Source organism: Psittacula echo (assembly GCF_963264785.1).
Source record: "Psittacula echo genome assembly, chromosome: 6".
Classification (NCBI taxonomy): domain Eukaryota; kingdom Metazoa; phylum Chordata; class Aves; order Psittaciformes; family Psittacidae; genus Psittacula; species Psittacula echo.
In genome coordinates this window covers 726,516-745,125 of record NC_137743.1, presented here as the reverse complement: position 1 = coordinate 745,125, position 18,610 = coordinate 726,516, and the positions used below count along the sequence as shown (strand labels likewise).

At 48.3% G+C, this 18,610-nt stretch overlaps 1 protein-coding gene across 16 annotated transcripts in view; it reads left to right on the top strand.

Moving 5' to 3' along the window:
- The window catches only part of JAKMIP3 (Janus kinase and microtubule interacting protein 3), a gene marked incomplete at both ends in the record, with an annotated part of 28,573 nt that extends 21,571 nt beyond the window's left edge, over nt 1-7,002 (top strand). For 13 of the 16 annotated variants that reach the window (XM_080622146.1, XM_080622147.1, XM_080622151.1 and 10 more), the window contains 6 exons: nt 1,001-1,066; nt 1,517-1,585; nt 1,672-1,749; nt 5,086-5,289; nt 5,628-5,693; nt 6,952-7,002. In XM_080622146.1, the coding sequence (XP_080478272.1) occupies nt 1,001-1,066; nt 1,517-1,585; nt 1,672-1,749; nt 5,086-5,289; nt 5,628-5,693; nt 6,952-7,002 (534 nt within the window). The remainder of the gene's footprint in view (nt 1-1,000; nt 1,067-1,516; nt 1,586-1,671; nt 1,750-5,085; nt 5,290-5,627; nt 5,694-6,951) is intronic. The other 3 variants (XM_080622149.1, XM_080622158.1, XM_080622150.1) reach the window with 2 other exon arrangements.
- Between the last annotated feature and the right edge of the window lie 11,608 nt (nt 7,003-18,610).

Below are 18,610 nucleotides of genomic sequence, written 5' to 3'. Positions count from 1 at the left end.
TCTTCTGGCCACTGTCCCCACAGGCTCCTTTGTTGCTTACTCTGCCTCTGCTTTGCTTTGCTTTGGCATCCTGGCAGCTCTGTGTTCTGCTTTTGTCTGAACCCCATAAACCTTTGGTAGCAACCAGGATATTAAACAAAAATCTACAACAGCAGCATGAGAAGAAGCAGCAAATAATAAGGAATTTGAAAGCATTTCTCCTTTAGCAAATGGAAGTGAGTAATTACACATATAGTTAGGTATTTAGAAGGTATATAAGCCCTTGTGTATTTGTTCCCGGCACTCCCATCTGTAAGCAAAGCCACAGAGCCCGTGGCTGTGCAGCAGAGGGGAGCAGAGCCCTTGGCCACTGCGGGGAGACCCCACCACTGGCTCTGCAGGAAGCCATCAACTTCCTAATCATGGGAATGACAGCTCATGGCTCCCTGGATCGGAACAAATGTGGCTCCAGACCAGAGGGATTCCTTCCTCCTGGAGTATTTATGGTCAGAGTAAGACCAAAGTTTGGAATCAAATACAGAACATGGTTTCCATACTTTGATGTTCTAACATAGCAGCAAAACCTGGATTGAAAAGCTGACATCTTCACAGATGCTTTCCAAACTCATGGCTTTGCCCCACAAAATAAGGATTGTGTCTTAATGTACTGTGCATGGAATGAACTCACGGACTGACAACTGCATCTCTTCTGAAGGGCACACTGCTAAGCTTGGTCTTGTCTTGTGTACTGTGTTTATTCCCTGTCAGGTAAAAACAGGCCCGGTGTCACCTGGTTTTTTGGTAAACATGAGAATTTTGGAAGAATTAACTCTATGTATGATAGAATTCAGCACAAAAGGTTACACTTGTTTTTACAATGATGTTACAACACTAATTTTCCTAGTTTCTTGTTCCTTGAACATTATTTAATTTCATATTTATTTAATACAGCAGTGCCCAAGTAGTGGATTAATAACAAGACACTGGGATTTGTTGTAATTCTATTCTGCTTTTGGTGCAGAATCTGACCAATGAAGAGCAAGTAGTTGTCATACAAGCAAGGACCGTTCTTACACTGGCTGAAAAGGTAAGAACACATCAAAACCAAACTCATTGGTAAATGCATGTTGTGAGAGCACCTGGCAGCCTCAAGAGCAGCTCACCTGGAGACACGGGTGAGGTGGGTGATGGCTTCATCACCAAATGCTGTGGTTCTTTATGTGGAATTGCACTAGTTTTTGTCAAAATGAGGGTAACATTCAGGCAATACAGACAGACATTGCTTAGATTTAAGTGTTATTTAATTAGCAAAATGATGTTAGAAGGTAAATGGCTTTGAAATCATGCTTTTTTTCCCTCAATATATATAACAGAAAATAAAAAGTAGTAATAGATCAAGTTCTCCTTTTTTATTTAGTGAATTTAAGTAAGTAGTGACAGTGTGGGCTGATAGCTCCTAAAGTCACAGTAAGCACTGAATATGAGGCGTGCTGCCTCTGCCATGTGGGCTTAATCCCCTGCTCTCTGTTTTGCGCAGTGGCTACAGCAAATAGAAGTGACAGAGTCTGCGCTGCAGCAGAAGATGCTGGACCTTGAGAATGAAAAGGTACCAAGGGAAGGAACCGTGGGAGAAGCAGCAGAGGAGCATCACAGTAGATGTCATTGCACTGATGCCTCTTCCTCTGTCCCCAGGAGCTGTTCAGCAAGCAGAAGGGTTACCTGGACGACGAGCTCGACTTCAGGAAACAGTCCCTGGACCAAGCTCACAAGGTGAGCAAAACCAGCTGAATGATGACGTCTTGATTAACTTCCCTTCTGTCATATGCGTGCTCTGCTCCCTATAGAAAAGCTCTGCTTTGGACAGGATTGCACACGGAGTGACCCAAGAACTAAACAGGCTGAGTTTTAAACAAACCCCTCCATGCTCTGCATTAACAATGAATTCCTTATGGACAGAGTTCCTTGTGTTTGTGTGGACCTTACAGGATTAGGACCTGAGCAGTAACTCATGAAACCCAAGTTCTAATGTAGCAGAGGCTTCAGAAAATGACTGGCAAGAAAATGGTGTTTTCAGTAAGTTCTCTTTTCCCTCCAAATTAGAGCCGTTAGGCTGGACATCTCCTTAGATCTTAGGTTCCAGCCTCTGTAACCAGAACAGCTGGAGCATTGTGTGATTCTGCAGACTTGAAATGAAACTGCTTTTAGGTCAGGTTCATCATTAGCTGATCCGAAGCCATTTCAATCATATCAAAGAATCCTGGTATGGTTTGGGTTGGAAGAGATCTTGTAGTTCCAAGCCCCTGCCATGGGCAGGGACAGCCATCTCCTCAGTCACCTGCTGTCTTGTTTCCTTCAATTAAACAAAAGTTCAATACATACTCATGAAAGACACACATTTGCATATCAATGTATCTCATTCCGTCGGTTCCATTTAAATCTCAAGCACAGTTATGCTTTCTGAGAAGCAATGAGTATTTATGCTTCTCGTTCTGGATACCTGTTCTCTATTTTGATCACAAACCATTTGGGGGAGCTTTTACTCAATATATTTTCTGTCTGTAAGGATGATTTTAAAGACTGATTTTGCCGCAAGCTGAGCTATAGCTGGAACCATCTCCTGTGCACAGCATCTCCTCTGGACAGGCCTCCTCTGCACCCGCTCCAACAGCTCCACATCCCTCTTGTGCTGCTGCCCCAGAGCTGGATCAGGGCTGCAGGGGGGGTCTCCCCAGAGCACAGCAGAGGGGCAGGATCCCCTCCCTGAGCTGCTGCTCATGCTCTGGGGTGCAGCCCAGCACACGGGGTGGGTTCTGGGCTCAAGCGCTCACTGAAGCGGGGTCATGAGGAGTCATATTGGGTAATGCTGGCTCATGTTGAGGCATCACACCATGTCTGCAGGCGAAGCAATGGACTTTACTCCCGGGCATAAAAGCAGCCTGAAAGCAGGAAGGAAGCTTTGTTCTGCCCTGAATTTAGAGTGGTGAAAGCTCTTTTGATTTGTTTGATTTGTTTCACTTCCATGTTTTCTTTGTGCCCCTTGGGATGAGGAGCTGCTAATGTTCCCCACTAACTGCAGCCAACAGGATTACCAGCCATAACCACTGAGCTCCTTGCATGGTTTTCACTCCCTTGGCTGCTGGTGGGGGATTTTGCTCTGAGAAACACTTGGCTCACACAGACTCCTGGTGCTGCTGCTGCTCTGGAGGCTGTGAATTCCCCCACACTCTTCTTTCTTCATAAGTCAGTGTAATCTCGGAGCACAGCAGTTGTTTTAACTGAGGTTTGGGGCCCAACAGAAACCCATGTTTCAAACAGCAGCATTTTGTTGAGGCAGTAATGGTTAGCAAGGATGTTGGTGTTGCTTTTAGGAGCGAAAGCAGAGTGTTCTTCTGAGATCTGATCTCATCTTCTCACAGAGAAGACATGGTTGCTGTCCCTCGGTTAGCATCAGTATCCAGAACTCCTGCCATGATACTGTTATTCTTGTAAATGCTCCAATTCTTTGTCTGGCTCTGCTAAGACATAGTAAGAAACCACCGGCAGCAGCCTCAGCTGCGAAAACTTGATGATTTTTAACTGAGCTGAGTTATCACACCAGATATCAACAGCACCGTCAAACAGCCCAGCCGGAGGTTCAAACCACACTAGTGCAGCAGCCTCCTGAGGCCATGGGGAGCTCTGCGAGGTTCAGCCTGCACCATCACAGTCCTCCTGAGGCCATGGAGAGCTCTGCGAGGTTCAGCCTGCACCATCACAGTCCTCCTGAGGCCATGGGGAGCTCTGCGAGGTTCAGCCTGCACCATCACAGTCCTCCTGAGGCCATGGGGAGCTCTGCGAGGTTCAGCCTGCACCATCACAGTCCTCCTGAGGCCATGGAGAGCTCTGCGAGGTTCAGCCTGCACCATCACAGTCCTCCTGAGGCCATGGGGAGCTCTGCAAGACCCCAGCAGCTTAGTGGGGGGTGCGCAGAGGTGCCATTGGAGCTGCTTTGTCTCCTTCTCTGCATCAAACTGTATCAATCAAAAAGATTTCCGCTTGCTTTTGGCTTGCATGAAGGACTATCTTGGGCTCTGAGGCAGCAGGCATTGTCTGGGTCACCTGCCCTAGGAGGGTGCTGGGCTTGGTGACCTGGGGAAACCTTCCCAGCCTGTTTCCTCCACACTTGTGTATCTCGGCACATCTGGAGGGCACCTCTGCCTGTGAGCAGCAGACATTTTCTGATGCAGTACAATCTCTGCAGCCTGAGACTGCAGGAACAGAGCCCAGCTTCCAGATACATTTTTCATGAGCATAAAGCCTCTTGGAGCTGACAGCTTTGCCAGGGAGGGCTGGAAACACGCTCACACCAGGCATTTTAAGCTCATCGGTACCAAATGCTGCAAGCACACAGCAGGGAGCTGTTCCTTTCTGGCAGGAGCTGGTGCTGCCCTGTCCTCTGCTGCTGCAAACAGAAAACTGAGAGGCTGAACACTGCATTTAAATACCTGTAACTCACAAAATGAGTCTTTAGAACCATTGTCCCTTTTCCCTTTTCATGGAATCATTGAATGGTTTGTGTTGGAAGGGACCTTAAAGCTCCTCCAGCTCCAACCCCTGCCACGGGCAGGGACACCTTCCACTAGAGCAGCTTGCTCCAAGCCCCTGTGTCCAACCTGGCCTTGAACACTGCCAGGGAAGTGTCCCCTTTTCACTTTTCCCTTCTCCTTTTTCCCTTTTTGATTTTTCTCTTGTCCTTTTGCCTTTTGATTTTTTTTTTCCCTTTTCCCTTTTTTCTCTCCCCTTCTCCCTTCTTGTTTTATTTTTCTTCTTACTTTTCCTCCCTGTGTCCATCTCCCATCTCCATAAAGGAGGCATTGACACCCATACATTTTTGGAGAGGCAGACTCGGATGGGCGCAGGGGCCACCCCAGGCCCAGTGCTACTCAGAGCAAGGGATCAAAGCACCCTGAAGTATTTCCCACATGTACTGAGCTTTCCTCACTGTCTGGCAGGAAGCTGAGCTCACAGCCCCTCCACTGGTCCCGTTCCCTTACCAGGGCAGGGTTTTCAGTTCCTCACAAAGCCAGGCACAAGTGAAGCTGACAGCCTCGTGTTGTTTTTGATCAGCAAATTCTGGAATTAGAAGCCATGCTCTATGATGCCCTGCAGCAAGAAGCTGGAGCCAAAATCTCCGAACTTCTTTCGGAAGAGGAGAAGGAGAAGCTGAAGAGTGCTGTGGAGCAATGGAAGCGGCAGGTGATGAGCGAGCTCCGGGAGAGGGATGCCCAGATCCTGCGGGAAAGGATGGAGCTCATCCAGCACGCACAGCAGGTAGGCAATGGTGCCCGGGGGGGGTGAGACCTGGGGTGGGATGGTCCCTCAGGTGGAATGTAATGAGCTGGTGAGCACCAGCCTGTCCTTAGAGCTGTACCAGAAATGGCTGCTCCTGGGTCAGGTTGTGCTTTGCCTTGGATCTGATCCCTGCAAACAGGGCACTTGGGTTTTCCTGAAAGTGGTGACAGTCACAGAGGACTCATCTACAGCTTAAAACCCAATCTGGTTTTCTAGAAGCGCAGCACATACAGTTTGTATCTCCCAAACTAATGCATCTTCTGGGTACGTGTGTATTTGGTTGGTTAATAAATATTTCTTTATTTGACATCTGACAGAGAATTAAAGAGCTAGAAGAAAGAATTGAAGGCCAAAAAAGACAAATAAAAGAGTTAGAGGAAAAGGTAAGGTAATGCAGATGAACAGTTCCTGTACGTGCACATGACCATCTGTTAATTTCACCTTGGCTAAAGGAACAGTCTCAGTTGTGTGTGTCAGTGCAGTGAGTCCATGTGAGAGCACCAGGAAACCACCTCGCATTGGCATCAGTCCCCTGAGAGGGAGAGGTTACCAGCTGAAACAGAATCTTTCCTTCTGCTGTCCTTCAGGACAGTCCGGAACACAGAGCACAGCAGGGATGTGGGGTCCAGCTGCCCTGGGAGAGGAGCACCAGAGAGCAGAGGCTGAGGCCACAACACGCCCTGGGGAAGGAGCTGGGACTTCTCCGCCCTCCCATCCCCAGCATTGCACTTGTGGCTGCACTGGCCGGGCTTCCCGAGAGGGAACCATAGAATGATCCTAGAATGGTTTGTGTTGGAAGGGACATTAAAGCTCCTCCAGTTCCAACCCCTGCCACAGGCAGGGACACCTTCCACTGGAGCAGCTTGCTCCAAGCCCCTGTGTCCAACCTGGCCTTGAACACTGCCGGGGATGGGGCAGCCACAGCTTCTCTGGGCACCCTGTGCCAGCGCCTCAGCACCCTCACAGGGAAGAGCTTCTGCCTAAGAGCTCATCTCAGTCTCCCCTCGGGCAGGTTAAAGCCATTCCCCTTGGCCTGTCCCTACAGGCCCTTGTCCCAAGCCCCTCTCCAGGTTTCCTGCAGCCCCTTTAGGCACTGGAGCTGCTCTAAGGTCTCCCCTTAAGGAGCCTTCTCTTCTCCAGGCTGAGCAGGTTCTCTGTCCTTACCTGCAGCCACAGCAGTCGCTGTCACCATCATTAATGTCATCGAGCTTTCTCTAGTCGAGCCATAACTGTTGAATTTTACCCTAAAATTACCCTTGTCTGAAACCATCTATTTCTCATGAAATTGCCATGGGAGAACCTGTTCAGGTACAACAGGGCTGAGCTGGGCACTCACCTGACTCTAGACCCAGCCTTAGCAGTGTTGGCTTGGGGTTGTTTTGAGGCATCATAAGAATTCAGCTGATTCTCTTCCTCCCTGTTTCTCTTGAGCCCTTGGCTGTGCCTGGGGCAGAGGATGCCGCTCATCACTGTGAGGGCCATGGGGGCTCCAAGCCCTCAGAGCTTGCTTCACGCTTCATTTCAGCTGGGTTGTGTTGCGCTCTGTCTGTTAGCACAGCTTGTTTCTCAGCTGAGCACCCTGTAAACTCTTAACCTCTTTCTTCTCTTCCATTTTTCCCCTCTCTTCCCTCCCCTTTTCAGTTTCTGTTTTTGTTTTTATTCTTCTCTTTAGCTTTCATTCTTTGGTCATAGCCCTTCAGGCCACGTGCAGAAGGTAAGCCTCGGACCGCCTCCGCTCTGCCCTCTTCTTGTAAAGCTTCCCCTCGCTATTCAGGCTGCTTTGGCAGTCCTGGGGGTTCTGGGTGCCCAGATAGCCCCAACATGGAAATCTCTAAAGCCTTTAGAAGATGTAAAACCTGGGCCCCGCAAGCTTAAACTTGTTCAACAGAATTCCCTTCTCTGAAAGGAAGGGCAGGGAGAGATTAAAACCCAGCAGGCTGAAAAGCAAGGAAGCTTCTAGCAAAGCAGGGTGAGCCCCCAGCCTGTGCTGACTACATCAGGGGGTTCTCCAGCTGATCCTTGCTGGAATCCATGGAAATCCGCTGCCCTTCTCCCTGCATGGCTCACAGCCAGGCTGAACCTCTCACATTCGCTTGTCCTGCTTCAGGCTGGGCAACCAGAACGCTTAGCGGGGGGAATGTGTCATTTATAAATGTTTCTCCAAGCATTATGCCATAGGGCCCTAGATTTGCCTAAATCCCCCTTTTCCCCAGGTAAATAGGAGGTAAATTGCCAATCCATTTGTGCTTCCAGAGATGGTACCACATCATGGGTGGCATTGAGGGTAACGTTCCCCATTAGCCATCAGTGTCAGTAGAATATAACACAGACCCTTTGCTATCAGTTGTACAATTCAAATGGATAATCACAGACATAACCCTTACAGAAATTTCCTGCATGTCATTTTTGCCCAGCTATACTGATCTTTGATCCATGTTTGTGTATCTTGTCTTGTTTCAGCCTGCTGAAGGGGCTACAATTGCTTCTGCTGTTACTAGCAGGAAGACAGCATTGATTACCAAGGCAGAAAGAGAGACTTTGCCACTCCAAACCCCACAAACATCTCTCATCTTTTGCTACTGGCGGTGGGAGGTGCAGCCTCTCTGAGCCTCACAGACTGAAGCTGGACTGGGATACGTGGCCAGTTCTGCACAGGGCACGTCTGCACCACTGAAATCCCTGAGGGAGCATCCTGAAGAGCCAGAACTACAGCGACCAAGAAAGCCAACTGCTCTCAGTGACTGCCAGAGGAAGTGCTGGCTCTGCTGCTCGAGGAGCTCTCAGCTTTACGTAAGGAGCGCTATTCTGATTCAGATAAACTGAATTCATTTGGTTCCCTGCTGAGCAGGCAGTAAATTGCTTCTCTGGAGAAGTGACTGTGTCCTGGTTTATGTGTCACACGTTTATATTTGTTACTCGGTTTGTTCAGAGTCTGTCTTGGAAGAAGATTTTAGGAGTAACTCATGAGAAGAGAAACACAAGTGGAAATTAAGTGTTTTGTTCCAAGGTATTCCTTCGTAACACAGGGTATGTCCAATGGTTTGCTGCATATCCCACAAGCCCAGTTCTAGGGAAGAACATGAAGCTGTGTTCAGTAAATCCAGCTGTAGGATTCTGCTGAGTTTGCAGTAGACCACGGTCTGCAACACGATGAAAAATGGCACAATAAATTGTAATGTGCTGTCCCTGAGCGATGACCAGAGGCTTAACATCGTCCCAGCAAAAGGCTTGACCTGGACAAAAGTGAAGGTAAAACGCATGATCCCTGATCCACACGCTCTGGGCTGGGGGAGGCAGCGAGAGGGAACAGAAAATCACCACTGTGAGACTGAGGAGCACAAGTACCTCAAAGCCCCAGCCCAGGCAGCTGCTGCAGGAGCCGGGAAGGGAAATGGATCCTCTGGAAAAGCAGGTGAAGGAGGGAAAATCCAGAAGAAATCCTATAGTGTGATTCAGCCCATGGGAACCACGGTCGAGTGCCCAAGCCTGGGGCTGCTGGGGAAGGCCAAGGTCAAGCTCCCATCTGCAGCGTTCCCTGGATGCTGAGCAGTGAAGCTCCCCAAGGCAGAGGATGGTGAAGGAACTGCCCATCCCTTGGGAGCATGAGGCAGGAAGGAAACCCAGAGCTCCCAACAGGTAGGATGGACCAGTAACTGAAACCTGTGTGTTACAGGTTTATATGCACCGTGTACCTTCCTTTATATGGCCGGTAGCCTCTTGCTCAGGTTAAGATGCTTCTGATGAAGTGTTAGTCTTTATCTAAACGTTATGTATTTATCTCTGGTTTACTTCAATAATTTAGGTGTTGAATTTCAGTATGATACAATCACAAATGCTGACTTCATGGGTTTAGACCCCTGGTCACCCTTAACAAAAAGTTAGTAGGGAGGCAATGAAATACACTGTAGGATTTATGCGAGCAGACCTGCTGCTTTAGAAATAGGCATTTTAAATGGAAATACTTTTCATTTCAGATTGGAAAGACAAGCAGCATTCAGAAAAGTATTTATTTCACAATTTCACTTCCTTTTTTCCCTAACTTATGCTGTAATAAGTTACTTGGCTGGAAAACATGGGGACAGCAGCACTCCTGGTATGTGCAGTGCTCCTATTGGGTGGGAGTTCAGGGCACCCACTGTACGGAAGGAAAAAGGAGACTGGAACCAGTGTGTGCTCAGGACACTGAGCTGCTGCTTGGTAGGTTGTGCTGTTTTCAGCAGTTCTAGGACACTGCTTTAGGCCATTATCTTAGTTACTTTAGTGTGTTCTCAAGTCCTGTGGGAGACTGGGGACTCCCAGGGGAAGGCAGCACTTGTGTGTTTCCAAATAAGTAAGGTGTCAGTTAAACTGAGAGACATTTTTCTTGATCTTCACTTTTTTTTCCAGTTATCTCAGTTATATTTCAAACATTTGTTATAGCTCAATATGATAACGGTCATATTGGAGCTGCATGCGGAGGTCCCTTTCGACACTGACAATTCTGTGGTTAGAAAGAACTAACATCTGAAACATGTAAAGCCCAGCTTTGCATAAGGAAAATCTGTACTTGAGGCATGAGCTTGTTCATGAGTGTACGTATACTTTAGCAGCATGTGTCTAAGCGTATATTTAGTCAAATCTAACTGAGCATTGGGAGTTTACATAAAGTCATAATTCCCAATATCTGATCTAAATCTAATAATCCTTAAATATTCCCTCCATGAGGATGGATCACATTGGGGCGATGATCCAGTTTGATTTATGACTGTAAATGTTTCCTATTGGCAATAGAAAGCAGTACTGTAATTACAACCTTAATTAAACCTTCAATCTTAATTAAAACACTGGAAGTATTACTATTCAAAGAAGATTGCGTACCTCTTTTCAGCGACAGAAGGATGGAGAGAAGCTCCTGTCAGGAGGGCTGCTGTGTTTGGCTGCTCCTATGGAGCAGTATTTCCTGCTGCAGCAGCAATTGGAAATACCAATGGCAAATGCTCAGATCCTGATCTTTGGCACTGGATCACCAGTGTGAGTGCAGTGGGCAGGTGGCATTCCCCTGGCAAGTGTCCACCCAGGTCCTGTGGGTCACCCCCTTCTGCTCCTGTGCTGGGTCTGCCCACAGGGGCTGTCTGGTGCGGAGAGAATTACTGTGCTGTAAATCACTTTGTGTATTGGCTCCATAATCAGGTGGTTCTGTTTTACTGGAGTACTTCAGTGCTCAGAAGGGGTTGGGGTTTTTTTAAGGTCAGCAGCACACTTTGCCAGAAACAATGCAGAGGGAAGAGGATGAGTTACTGCAGCTGAAATTTGCCTGTAAATGCTCCACCAGCAGCCTTCTGTATATACAGAGTCACAGAGTGGTTTCGGCAGGAAGAAACCTTAAAGCTCATCCAGTTCCAACCCCCTGCCATGAGCAGGAACACCTTTCACCAGACCAGGTTGCTCCAACCCTATCCAACCTGGCCTTGAACATATATACATGTATATATATATATCTTCATGCATTTTGAAAAGGGTTGTAAATGCTTTTGCTCACAGCAGTGTACAGAGATCAGGCTAATGAGCTACATGCTCAGAATACTAACTGGCAAGTCTGTGCTGTGCAGGGTGACCCAACACATCTTGGTTCAAAGTGAACTGAGTAGGGGAAATTCAAGCCATCAGGATGACTCCAATTGAGGGAGCATCATTCCCAGGAGGATATAAAGGACAGGACTCAGTGGCTGCTCATTTTCACTGCACTGCAAATCTTGTGCAATGTTCTTAATTTCAGTAAAGAGCAGAATTCACTCAGTGAAGATGAAGTGATTTCCAGCAGATTAGTAACTGTCATTTATATGAAAGTGTTGGGTGTCTTGTTCCCAATATTTCTGCTTTAATCTTGCAGGGGTTGTTACAGACTGAGGTGCATGGAACTGACAATGTCAGTCTGAATTTAGAGCTGAGCTGAGCTGGATGTCCTGGGGTGGGAAGAACACCATCACTGATGCTGACGGATAGCTCCAGCACAGGGAAGGTTCCAGGCATGTCTGGGGAAGCTCCTTCATTGTGGAAAGGTCTTGGGTTGTAAAGAAGCTGCTGCTTGCTGTTGGCTGAATCCTACAGGAGCACACTGAGCAGATCTGCTGAGGTTTTCCTGCTTTATTACAACAGCATCTTTTCGTTGTGCTTCCTAGGCAAGCTAAGAAAGGGCAGGTACCTGGGACAGTCCTTTCCTTTATCCTCTCTACCATAGAATAATAGAATGATTTGGGTTTAAGGGACCTTAAAGATCATCCAGTTCCAACCTTGCTGGACACAGGACTGCAGGGGGTTCTCCCCAGACCTGGGGATGCAGCCCAGCACTTCCAGGTCATTAGAAACCCCCAAGAAAGGAGAATGTGTCCAAGTAACTCAGACCTGTGATTGCCTTCTGCAGATGTGTAGAGGCAGATGTAGGAGATTTTGTTGTGTCAATGGCTTTTCTGATGAGATTGCCCCAATGGCCAGTTTCCTTCTTGTTATAAACAAGAACACACCCGAGGGATACAACAAATTGATGAAATGAGGGTCAGAATGGCTGTCAAGGAGATACCAGTGTGTGTGCTGGCACTGCTGTCATGGCCGTGAAGGTAAGAGGGCTGTAGGATACTCACACATCATCAAATCAGAGCAACCTTCTCATATGAGGAGAGTGACCATAGAATCCTAAAGGCTGTAAATGTATAGTTTATCATGTTTCTGAGGGTGTTAATTGTAGCCAAGCTGCCTGAAACCTGCTGCGGAAGGTCAGTCGGCAGGAGCAGAATGTTTCAGTTGGATAAGGCAGCATCAGCCTGCAGGAGCCGGGGCTTCTCATCAGGGCTGTGATGGAGGCTGACGTCTGGCCCTGACTGCTCTCGCCCTTGGCTGCCTTTCCCCCCGGAGCAGCCGGAGCCACGGTCTGGGTGTCAGCCTGTGTTTCCCACATTAGATCCGCATTTAGAGCTTGACTGTGTGCCCCCAGCTTGGAAACCCTCCCTTCTAAATGTCCTGTGAGAGTGCTGCAGCTGATCCCTATCTGAGACCTGGAGATCTATAACAAGAAACGATGCTTGTGAGCAGCCAGGTTCTGGACAGGTTGCAATGGGTTTATTATTTTCCTGTCTTTCAGAGCTGTGTGTTATTCACAGAATCCCAGCCTGGTTTGTGTTGGAAGGGACCTCAAAGCTCATCCAGTCCCAACCCCTGCCACGGGCAGGGACACCTTCCACTAGAGCAGCTTGCTCTAAGCCCCTGTGTCCATCCTGGTTTTGTCTGCAGGTTGCACAGGAGTCCGAAGACACAAAATTCTTGGTCCCGAGCAGCCCCTGGAGATGCTCTCAGTTAAAGGCTCGATTTCCCAATGGAAATCTTCAGCCCTGCCAGCTCCAACAGCATCAGGGACTCTGGCCATAAGCACAGTGCTCTACATTGCACATAGATCTCTGTGAGGGTCAGTGTGCTGATAAAGCTTTTAAATCCTCATATCCTATTGCAGATACAGAAGACAAATACTTTAAATTCTTTCACTGGAAAGCAAATTGCTGCTATTTATCCTTTCTGGGTATGTAACCAATAGTGACATCCCTTATCTATAACACAACATGTACGCATATTTTATAGCTATCACACCATGTTTTCCAACACCATAATGACTGCCTTCTGATAGGTTTGTCTTTTTATAAGCCATTCTAATGTCATTTACCAACTATATGTAAATGTCTTGCAAATTCACTCATAAGCATTCTTTACCCAAGTGAAATACCCCAATAATTAAGGGGTGAGAGCAGCAATTACAGAAAACCAGGTTTCTAAATGGCAAAACAAGCAGTGCAGAATCAGCCATTATTCTAAAAGCAGTGCATGATTAATACAGATAAATTTAACCTGCTCTGGTGGGAGTACAAGAGCCAAGGCCGAGCTGCCACGTGCTGCTCTTCAGATGCAAAAGGAGTTGTCAAATAGCTTTAATTATAAGTCTTCTTGTCATTCTCAGTTACACACTGCTCGGGAATCCAACCTGACAGGAAAATGCTATAGACTTCTATTAATGTATATATATGTATGTGTATATGTGCGCGCGTGTGGAAAATGAATAGTATCCAGTTTATTCCTAAAAGACTTTATCCTAAATAATTAACTTGTAGTGGAATTAGCCTTTTAAAATGCTTCTGTTAAGCTTCAAAGGATCAGCTCTATTGAGCCCTGCAGCAGAAGATCCAGGTGGATCTGTGTCAAGCTCCTCCTATGGTCGTTAACAGGAGATGGGAAAGGCAAATCCCCAGGGAATGGCTTTAACCTGCCAGAGGGGAGACTGAGCTGAGCTCTTAGGCAGAAGCTCTTCCCTGTGAGGGTGCTGAGGCGCTGGCACAGGGTGCCCAGAGAAGCTGTGGCTGCCCCATCCCTGGCAGTGTTCAAGGCCAGGTTGGACACAGGGGCTTGGAGCAAGCTGCTCTAGTGGAAGGTGTCCCTGCCAGTGGCAGGAGTTGGAGCTGGAGGAGCTTTGAGGTCTCTTCCAACGCGAACCAGGCTGGGATTCTATAAATCGGCCATAAATTTACTCATGCTTCTGGATCTAGTGGGAGACGAGGGGAAGGTACAGAGAAGGCCAACCCTAGCCCATTTTCCTCAACATAAATATGGAATTCCAGCTTTCCATTCCCAGTGGGCAGGCAGTGAAGCACAGGTCACCTCCTGGTGGCATTCACCACGCGGTGTTAGGAAGCTCAAGCAAATATCGTTTCGCATTTTCAGCCAATTTAAACTTGCACCCATGTTTCAATTGTTTCTTAACTCTGCTTACCGTATGGAAATATGGTACCAGGGAAATCTGGTGCGAGTATTCATGTAGTAGGTGTGCTGCCTTTGTGGTTGGTTTAGTCACTTTTTTGTTGTTCCCTGGACATTCGTTAGGTTCTTCCCAGTAATTATAAGAGATGTACATCCAGGTTTCCCTCTCGGCCATATGGTAGCTCATGCTGCTGTCACAGGTCAGTGCTGGCCATGAGGCAGATGGCCCATGGCTGAGCATCACCAGGATGGCCTTATTCAAAGCCATCCTTGCTCCATACCAGGGGCACGCAACTGGCCCAGGCACATGGAATGGGATTTACAGCTCAGGTGGTGGGTTTAAACAGAGGCCCAGCAAATCTCCCTAGTACCAGTTAGAAATAAGGAAACAGATACAGATACAGAGGTAGAGATAGATAGATAGATAGATAGATAGATAAATAGAGATAGAGAGATAGAGATGATAGAGATAGGGATAAGGATAGAGGTAGGGAAGTAAACATATATATCCTTTCATTGCAGCCTTGACAAGAGGCTGTGCATATAATAACAGGCGGCTAATGGAGGCAATAATTCCTTCTCCATATGAAATGTTACCCATAATCTTTGATGAATTGCATCTCTGGACTGCTGTGTTGCAGTGAAGCTGCAGTTTTCACCAGCAGTGAATGCTCAGCATATTCCAGCTCCATCCATTACCATTTTAAATGCTTCTTTTGTCCCATTTTTACAGCTTTCTGAAACAAAATAAATCTCTGCAGCAGCTGCTGGCGTGGTGAGAGGATAACTGTGCTCCTGTTAAATTAACCAGCTTCAGCCCTGCAGGCAGTGCCCGGGCAGCACTGAAGTGACATGTGCAGTGGCAGTGGATGTGATCTGCACTGAATGTGCAGCACCATCCTTTGTCTCTGTGCAAACTCGTGGTGACTCCTCACCCTGCCCAGTGCTGCCTTCTTGGTGAAATGGCACCTTTAACATTCACTGTGATTCACTCTCGGTTCCTCCAAGTTTGGTGTCTTTTTAGGAATTGCCTATTAATATTGTGGAGGTTTTGTTTTCCCCATGTGAGCAGCGCGATCCCTGTCTCAAGGATGCTGCGGAAGGGAAAGAAGAGCTGCAGGAGCCACGGGCTGGGCAGTGGAAGGGCTGGGGAGGGTTAATTCATCCCTGCACAGTGCAGGGGGCTGAGCTGGGGAAGGGAGTCCATGACCTGTGGGTGAGGTTTGAGGAGAAGGGATAGGGAATGGGGGTCTGTCCCTTCCTATTCATTGACTGAACTATTCTGCTTTCCCTGTATTTGCCCTAAAAATTCCCCTTCCCTCCAGTGCTGGTCTCGTAGCAAAATGGGAAACAGAAAACGATGGAGACTGGCCCAAGTACAGAGCACAAGGAGCACAGAAGGGGACAGAGCAGCCCAAAGGAAGACACCCTTTCCATCCTTTCCACCCTTTCCACCTTTTCTACCCTGTCCACCCTTTCCACCATTTCCACCCAAGCGCAGGACATCCTTCCATGCTGCCTCTCCTCAGTGAGGAGGTGGGATTTGGCTCCATGGGTTGTTAACTTGTCCTCTCCACAGCAGAGCTCCTTCCTCTGTCCATTATACCGTGGCTGATCAGCAGGATCAGCTATCCCTGAAGGAGCTCCCACTGCTGCGCTGGCTCCTCGACCTCCCCGGTGCCTGGCAGCAGAATGCAGCATCTCCTGGTGACACACAGAGATGTGTGTCCATGCGGGATGGCCACGGAATCCTGGGTTTGGAATGGGTGACGTTCACTGCTGCTCAGAGGGCATGGTTCATGAGGCAGCCTTTGCCAGCTTGGAAATTCAGCCAGACTTAGCTTGGCTTTCATTGCGATGGCAGAATGAGCCATGCCCCTCCTGGTAAATGGTAATCAGCAAACGCATCATCTGATTGCTGTTTGCTGGCCACAGTGTAGAGGTGGCCGTGTCTTAGCATGTTGCAGGTCACTCCTCATGCCCTCACTCTCTTTCGGGGTCATCCACATCCCCTCAGTAATTCCCATGTCCTGGGAATCCTCCTGCACCCGTGGATGCTCTGAAGGGGAACCTGTGAGTGATGCTCAGGAAAGACACCTCAGAACCTGCATGAAGATGGATGGGGCATGTTTTAAATTCATAGAACCATGGAATCCCAGACTGGTTTGGGTTGGAAGGGACCTTAAAGCTCCTCCAGTTCCAACCCCTGCCATGGGCAGGGACACCTTCCACTAGGGACATGCGGGGGGTTCTGGGCTCAAGTGCACACTGAAGCTGGGTCATGGGGGGCTTCTCCTCACCCAACACCCCAAGTCCTTCTCCTCAGGCTGCTCCATCTGGTCCCCCCCAGCCTGTGTTTGTGCTGGGATTGCTCCGACCAGGGGCAGGACCTTGCACTTGGCCTTGTTGAACTCTCTGATGTTCATTATCATCACGATGTTCTGAGTGTTATGTGAACACTGTCAGGGGAGCACTGCTGCGGAAGGAATAATGCTATAATATATGGGACAGCCTATAGTAAGTATACATTTAACATTCAATAAATGATCTATTTCTTCTCAGAGAAACCCCAGCAACTGGTAAGTCTATTGCAGCTGTAGACTTAGCTGAGAGCTGCCTCACACACAGCAGCCCCCATGGAATGGATACTCTCAGCGCTGGGACTAAAACCCACATGTTACAAAGCTGTAGTTAATCCTTATATTTCTTTCTCCTGTAGGTGCTTGCACCACTTCCAAACCCTGTGTTGAGTTTACAAAGCTATGAAGAAAGTCCTTCGATACTGAAATTCCACAAACTCTCCAGGTCTTGTACATCCATCATCTGTTTCAAAGCGGACAGTGTGAAGAGCTGAGGGAGCTGAACTACAAACATGTAAGAAAATGAGGTGCTCAGAGTGACCTATTTGTACTCAAGTATTACAGCATTTTAAGACAAAGGTGATGGATTTTGATATTGGCACATGGTTGTATTATAAAAGTGATTTAACAGATTCCAGTTCTACCAGATAGAAATACCAGCACTGGAATTATGTGATGAGCTGCAGTTTCACTTCTGCATCTCATGCTTAAAACGTGTATGCATTTTGAGTTCTACTGAAGTACTTATGTCTTAAAATACTTCATTGGAAGCCCTGCAGACGGCAGCTGAGGGAAGCCCTGCAGCCTCAGGCATAGCTGTCCTGTCACTGGGAATCCAGAGGAAGGCTCTGGGCTGGCATCCCTCAACCCCAGAGAGCTAGAGATGGGAGCTGCTGCAGGCGGATGGATGGATGGGGATGGGGAACAGGGGCAGCAAGTGGGCTTGGAAGTGGCTTGAAGCCATTTCATTCCCCTTCACCAAGACCACACTGTCACACGTTGTGTATGGGCATCTAGGAGTTCCCTTCCATTCTCCCATAGTTACTTTCTTAACCATGCTTTTTTGGATTAAAAAGCTATCTGCCCAGGACAGGACATGTGTAAATAAGGGATTGTGCTTGTGTATATGTCCATATTTATATGTAAAAAGATGTGTACATAAGAAAGAAAAAAAAAGGCTCAAAGAATGTTTCCACAACTGTTCCTTACAAAGGCAGAGACAGGAAATGTGCATAAATGTGCTCCTTAATTTCAGCATAGGGGCTTTGCTCCATTTTCAGTCACTGCATTTGCTCCCACTGGGCTTTTGTAGGATGAGTTTGTACAATGAGACTGTGAGCGTGGCTGGAGCTGCTCTGCAGACGAGGCCACCCTTGGCCCCTGGGATGAGCTGTGGCTGTGGCTGTGTCACATCTCATTTGTGTTTTCTTGCTCTGGGTCTTGTGCATCTTTCACAAAACAAGGTCCCAGAGCCACAGCACCAGAGGTGGATGTTTACCTGATGTGAGGCTCTTTCCTGCAGCACCCCCATCCCTCGGTGCAGGTAAACAGCGGGGAGAGGAGGGGTCTGCAGCCACTCTCAGGCCAGCGAGGAGGCAGCAGCAAGTCCAGAGCTACCAGCTGCTCCAGTTCTCCCCATAAGCATCTTTGCAAGCTCCCCAGAGCCCTTGAGAGCAACAAGATGGGAGGCCAGGTAAACCGAGCGCATCCTGGGGCATCACCGGCACAGCACCACCGCTCCGCTTTCCCTCAGGACTGTGAGGAAGGAGCGTGCCCGTGAGCAGCCCAGGCCCACACAGCTCCTGGAGGAGCAGGGAAGCGGGAGGACACAGGCTTCCCGGTCCCGCAGGCAATCTAGGGACTGACATCCACTGGGATCACAGCACGTGGTTCAGGCCTGCTCCTATTCAAGCTGTCGGAGGACCATGGCATCAAGTCCCCTGCTCCACTGCTGTCTGTAGCCTTCAGTGTATCCCCGAGTGCCTTACACAGCTTGTGAACACAACTCCTGACCTGAAGGAGAAACACACCGAGGGGCCCGGTGCCGGCTCCCACCACATCCCCAGTGCTGCTGCTGTGGAGACCGGTTCAGTTTAGCCTCAGGAAACCGCGTTGTTGAGTAAGTGTTGAACCCTGCACCTCTGATCGTTCTTTAGAGACAGGAACTG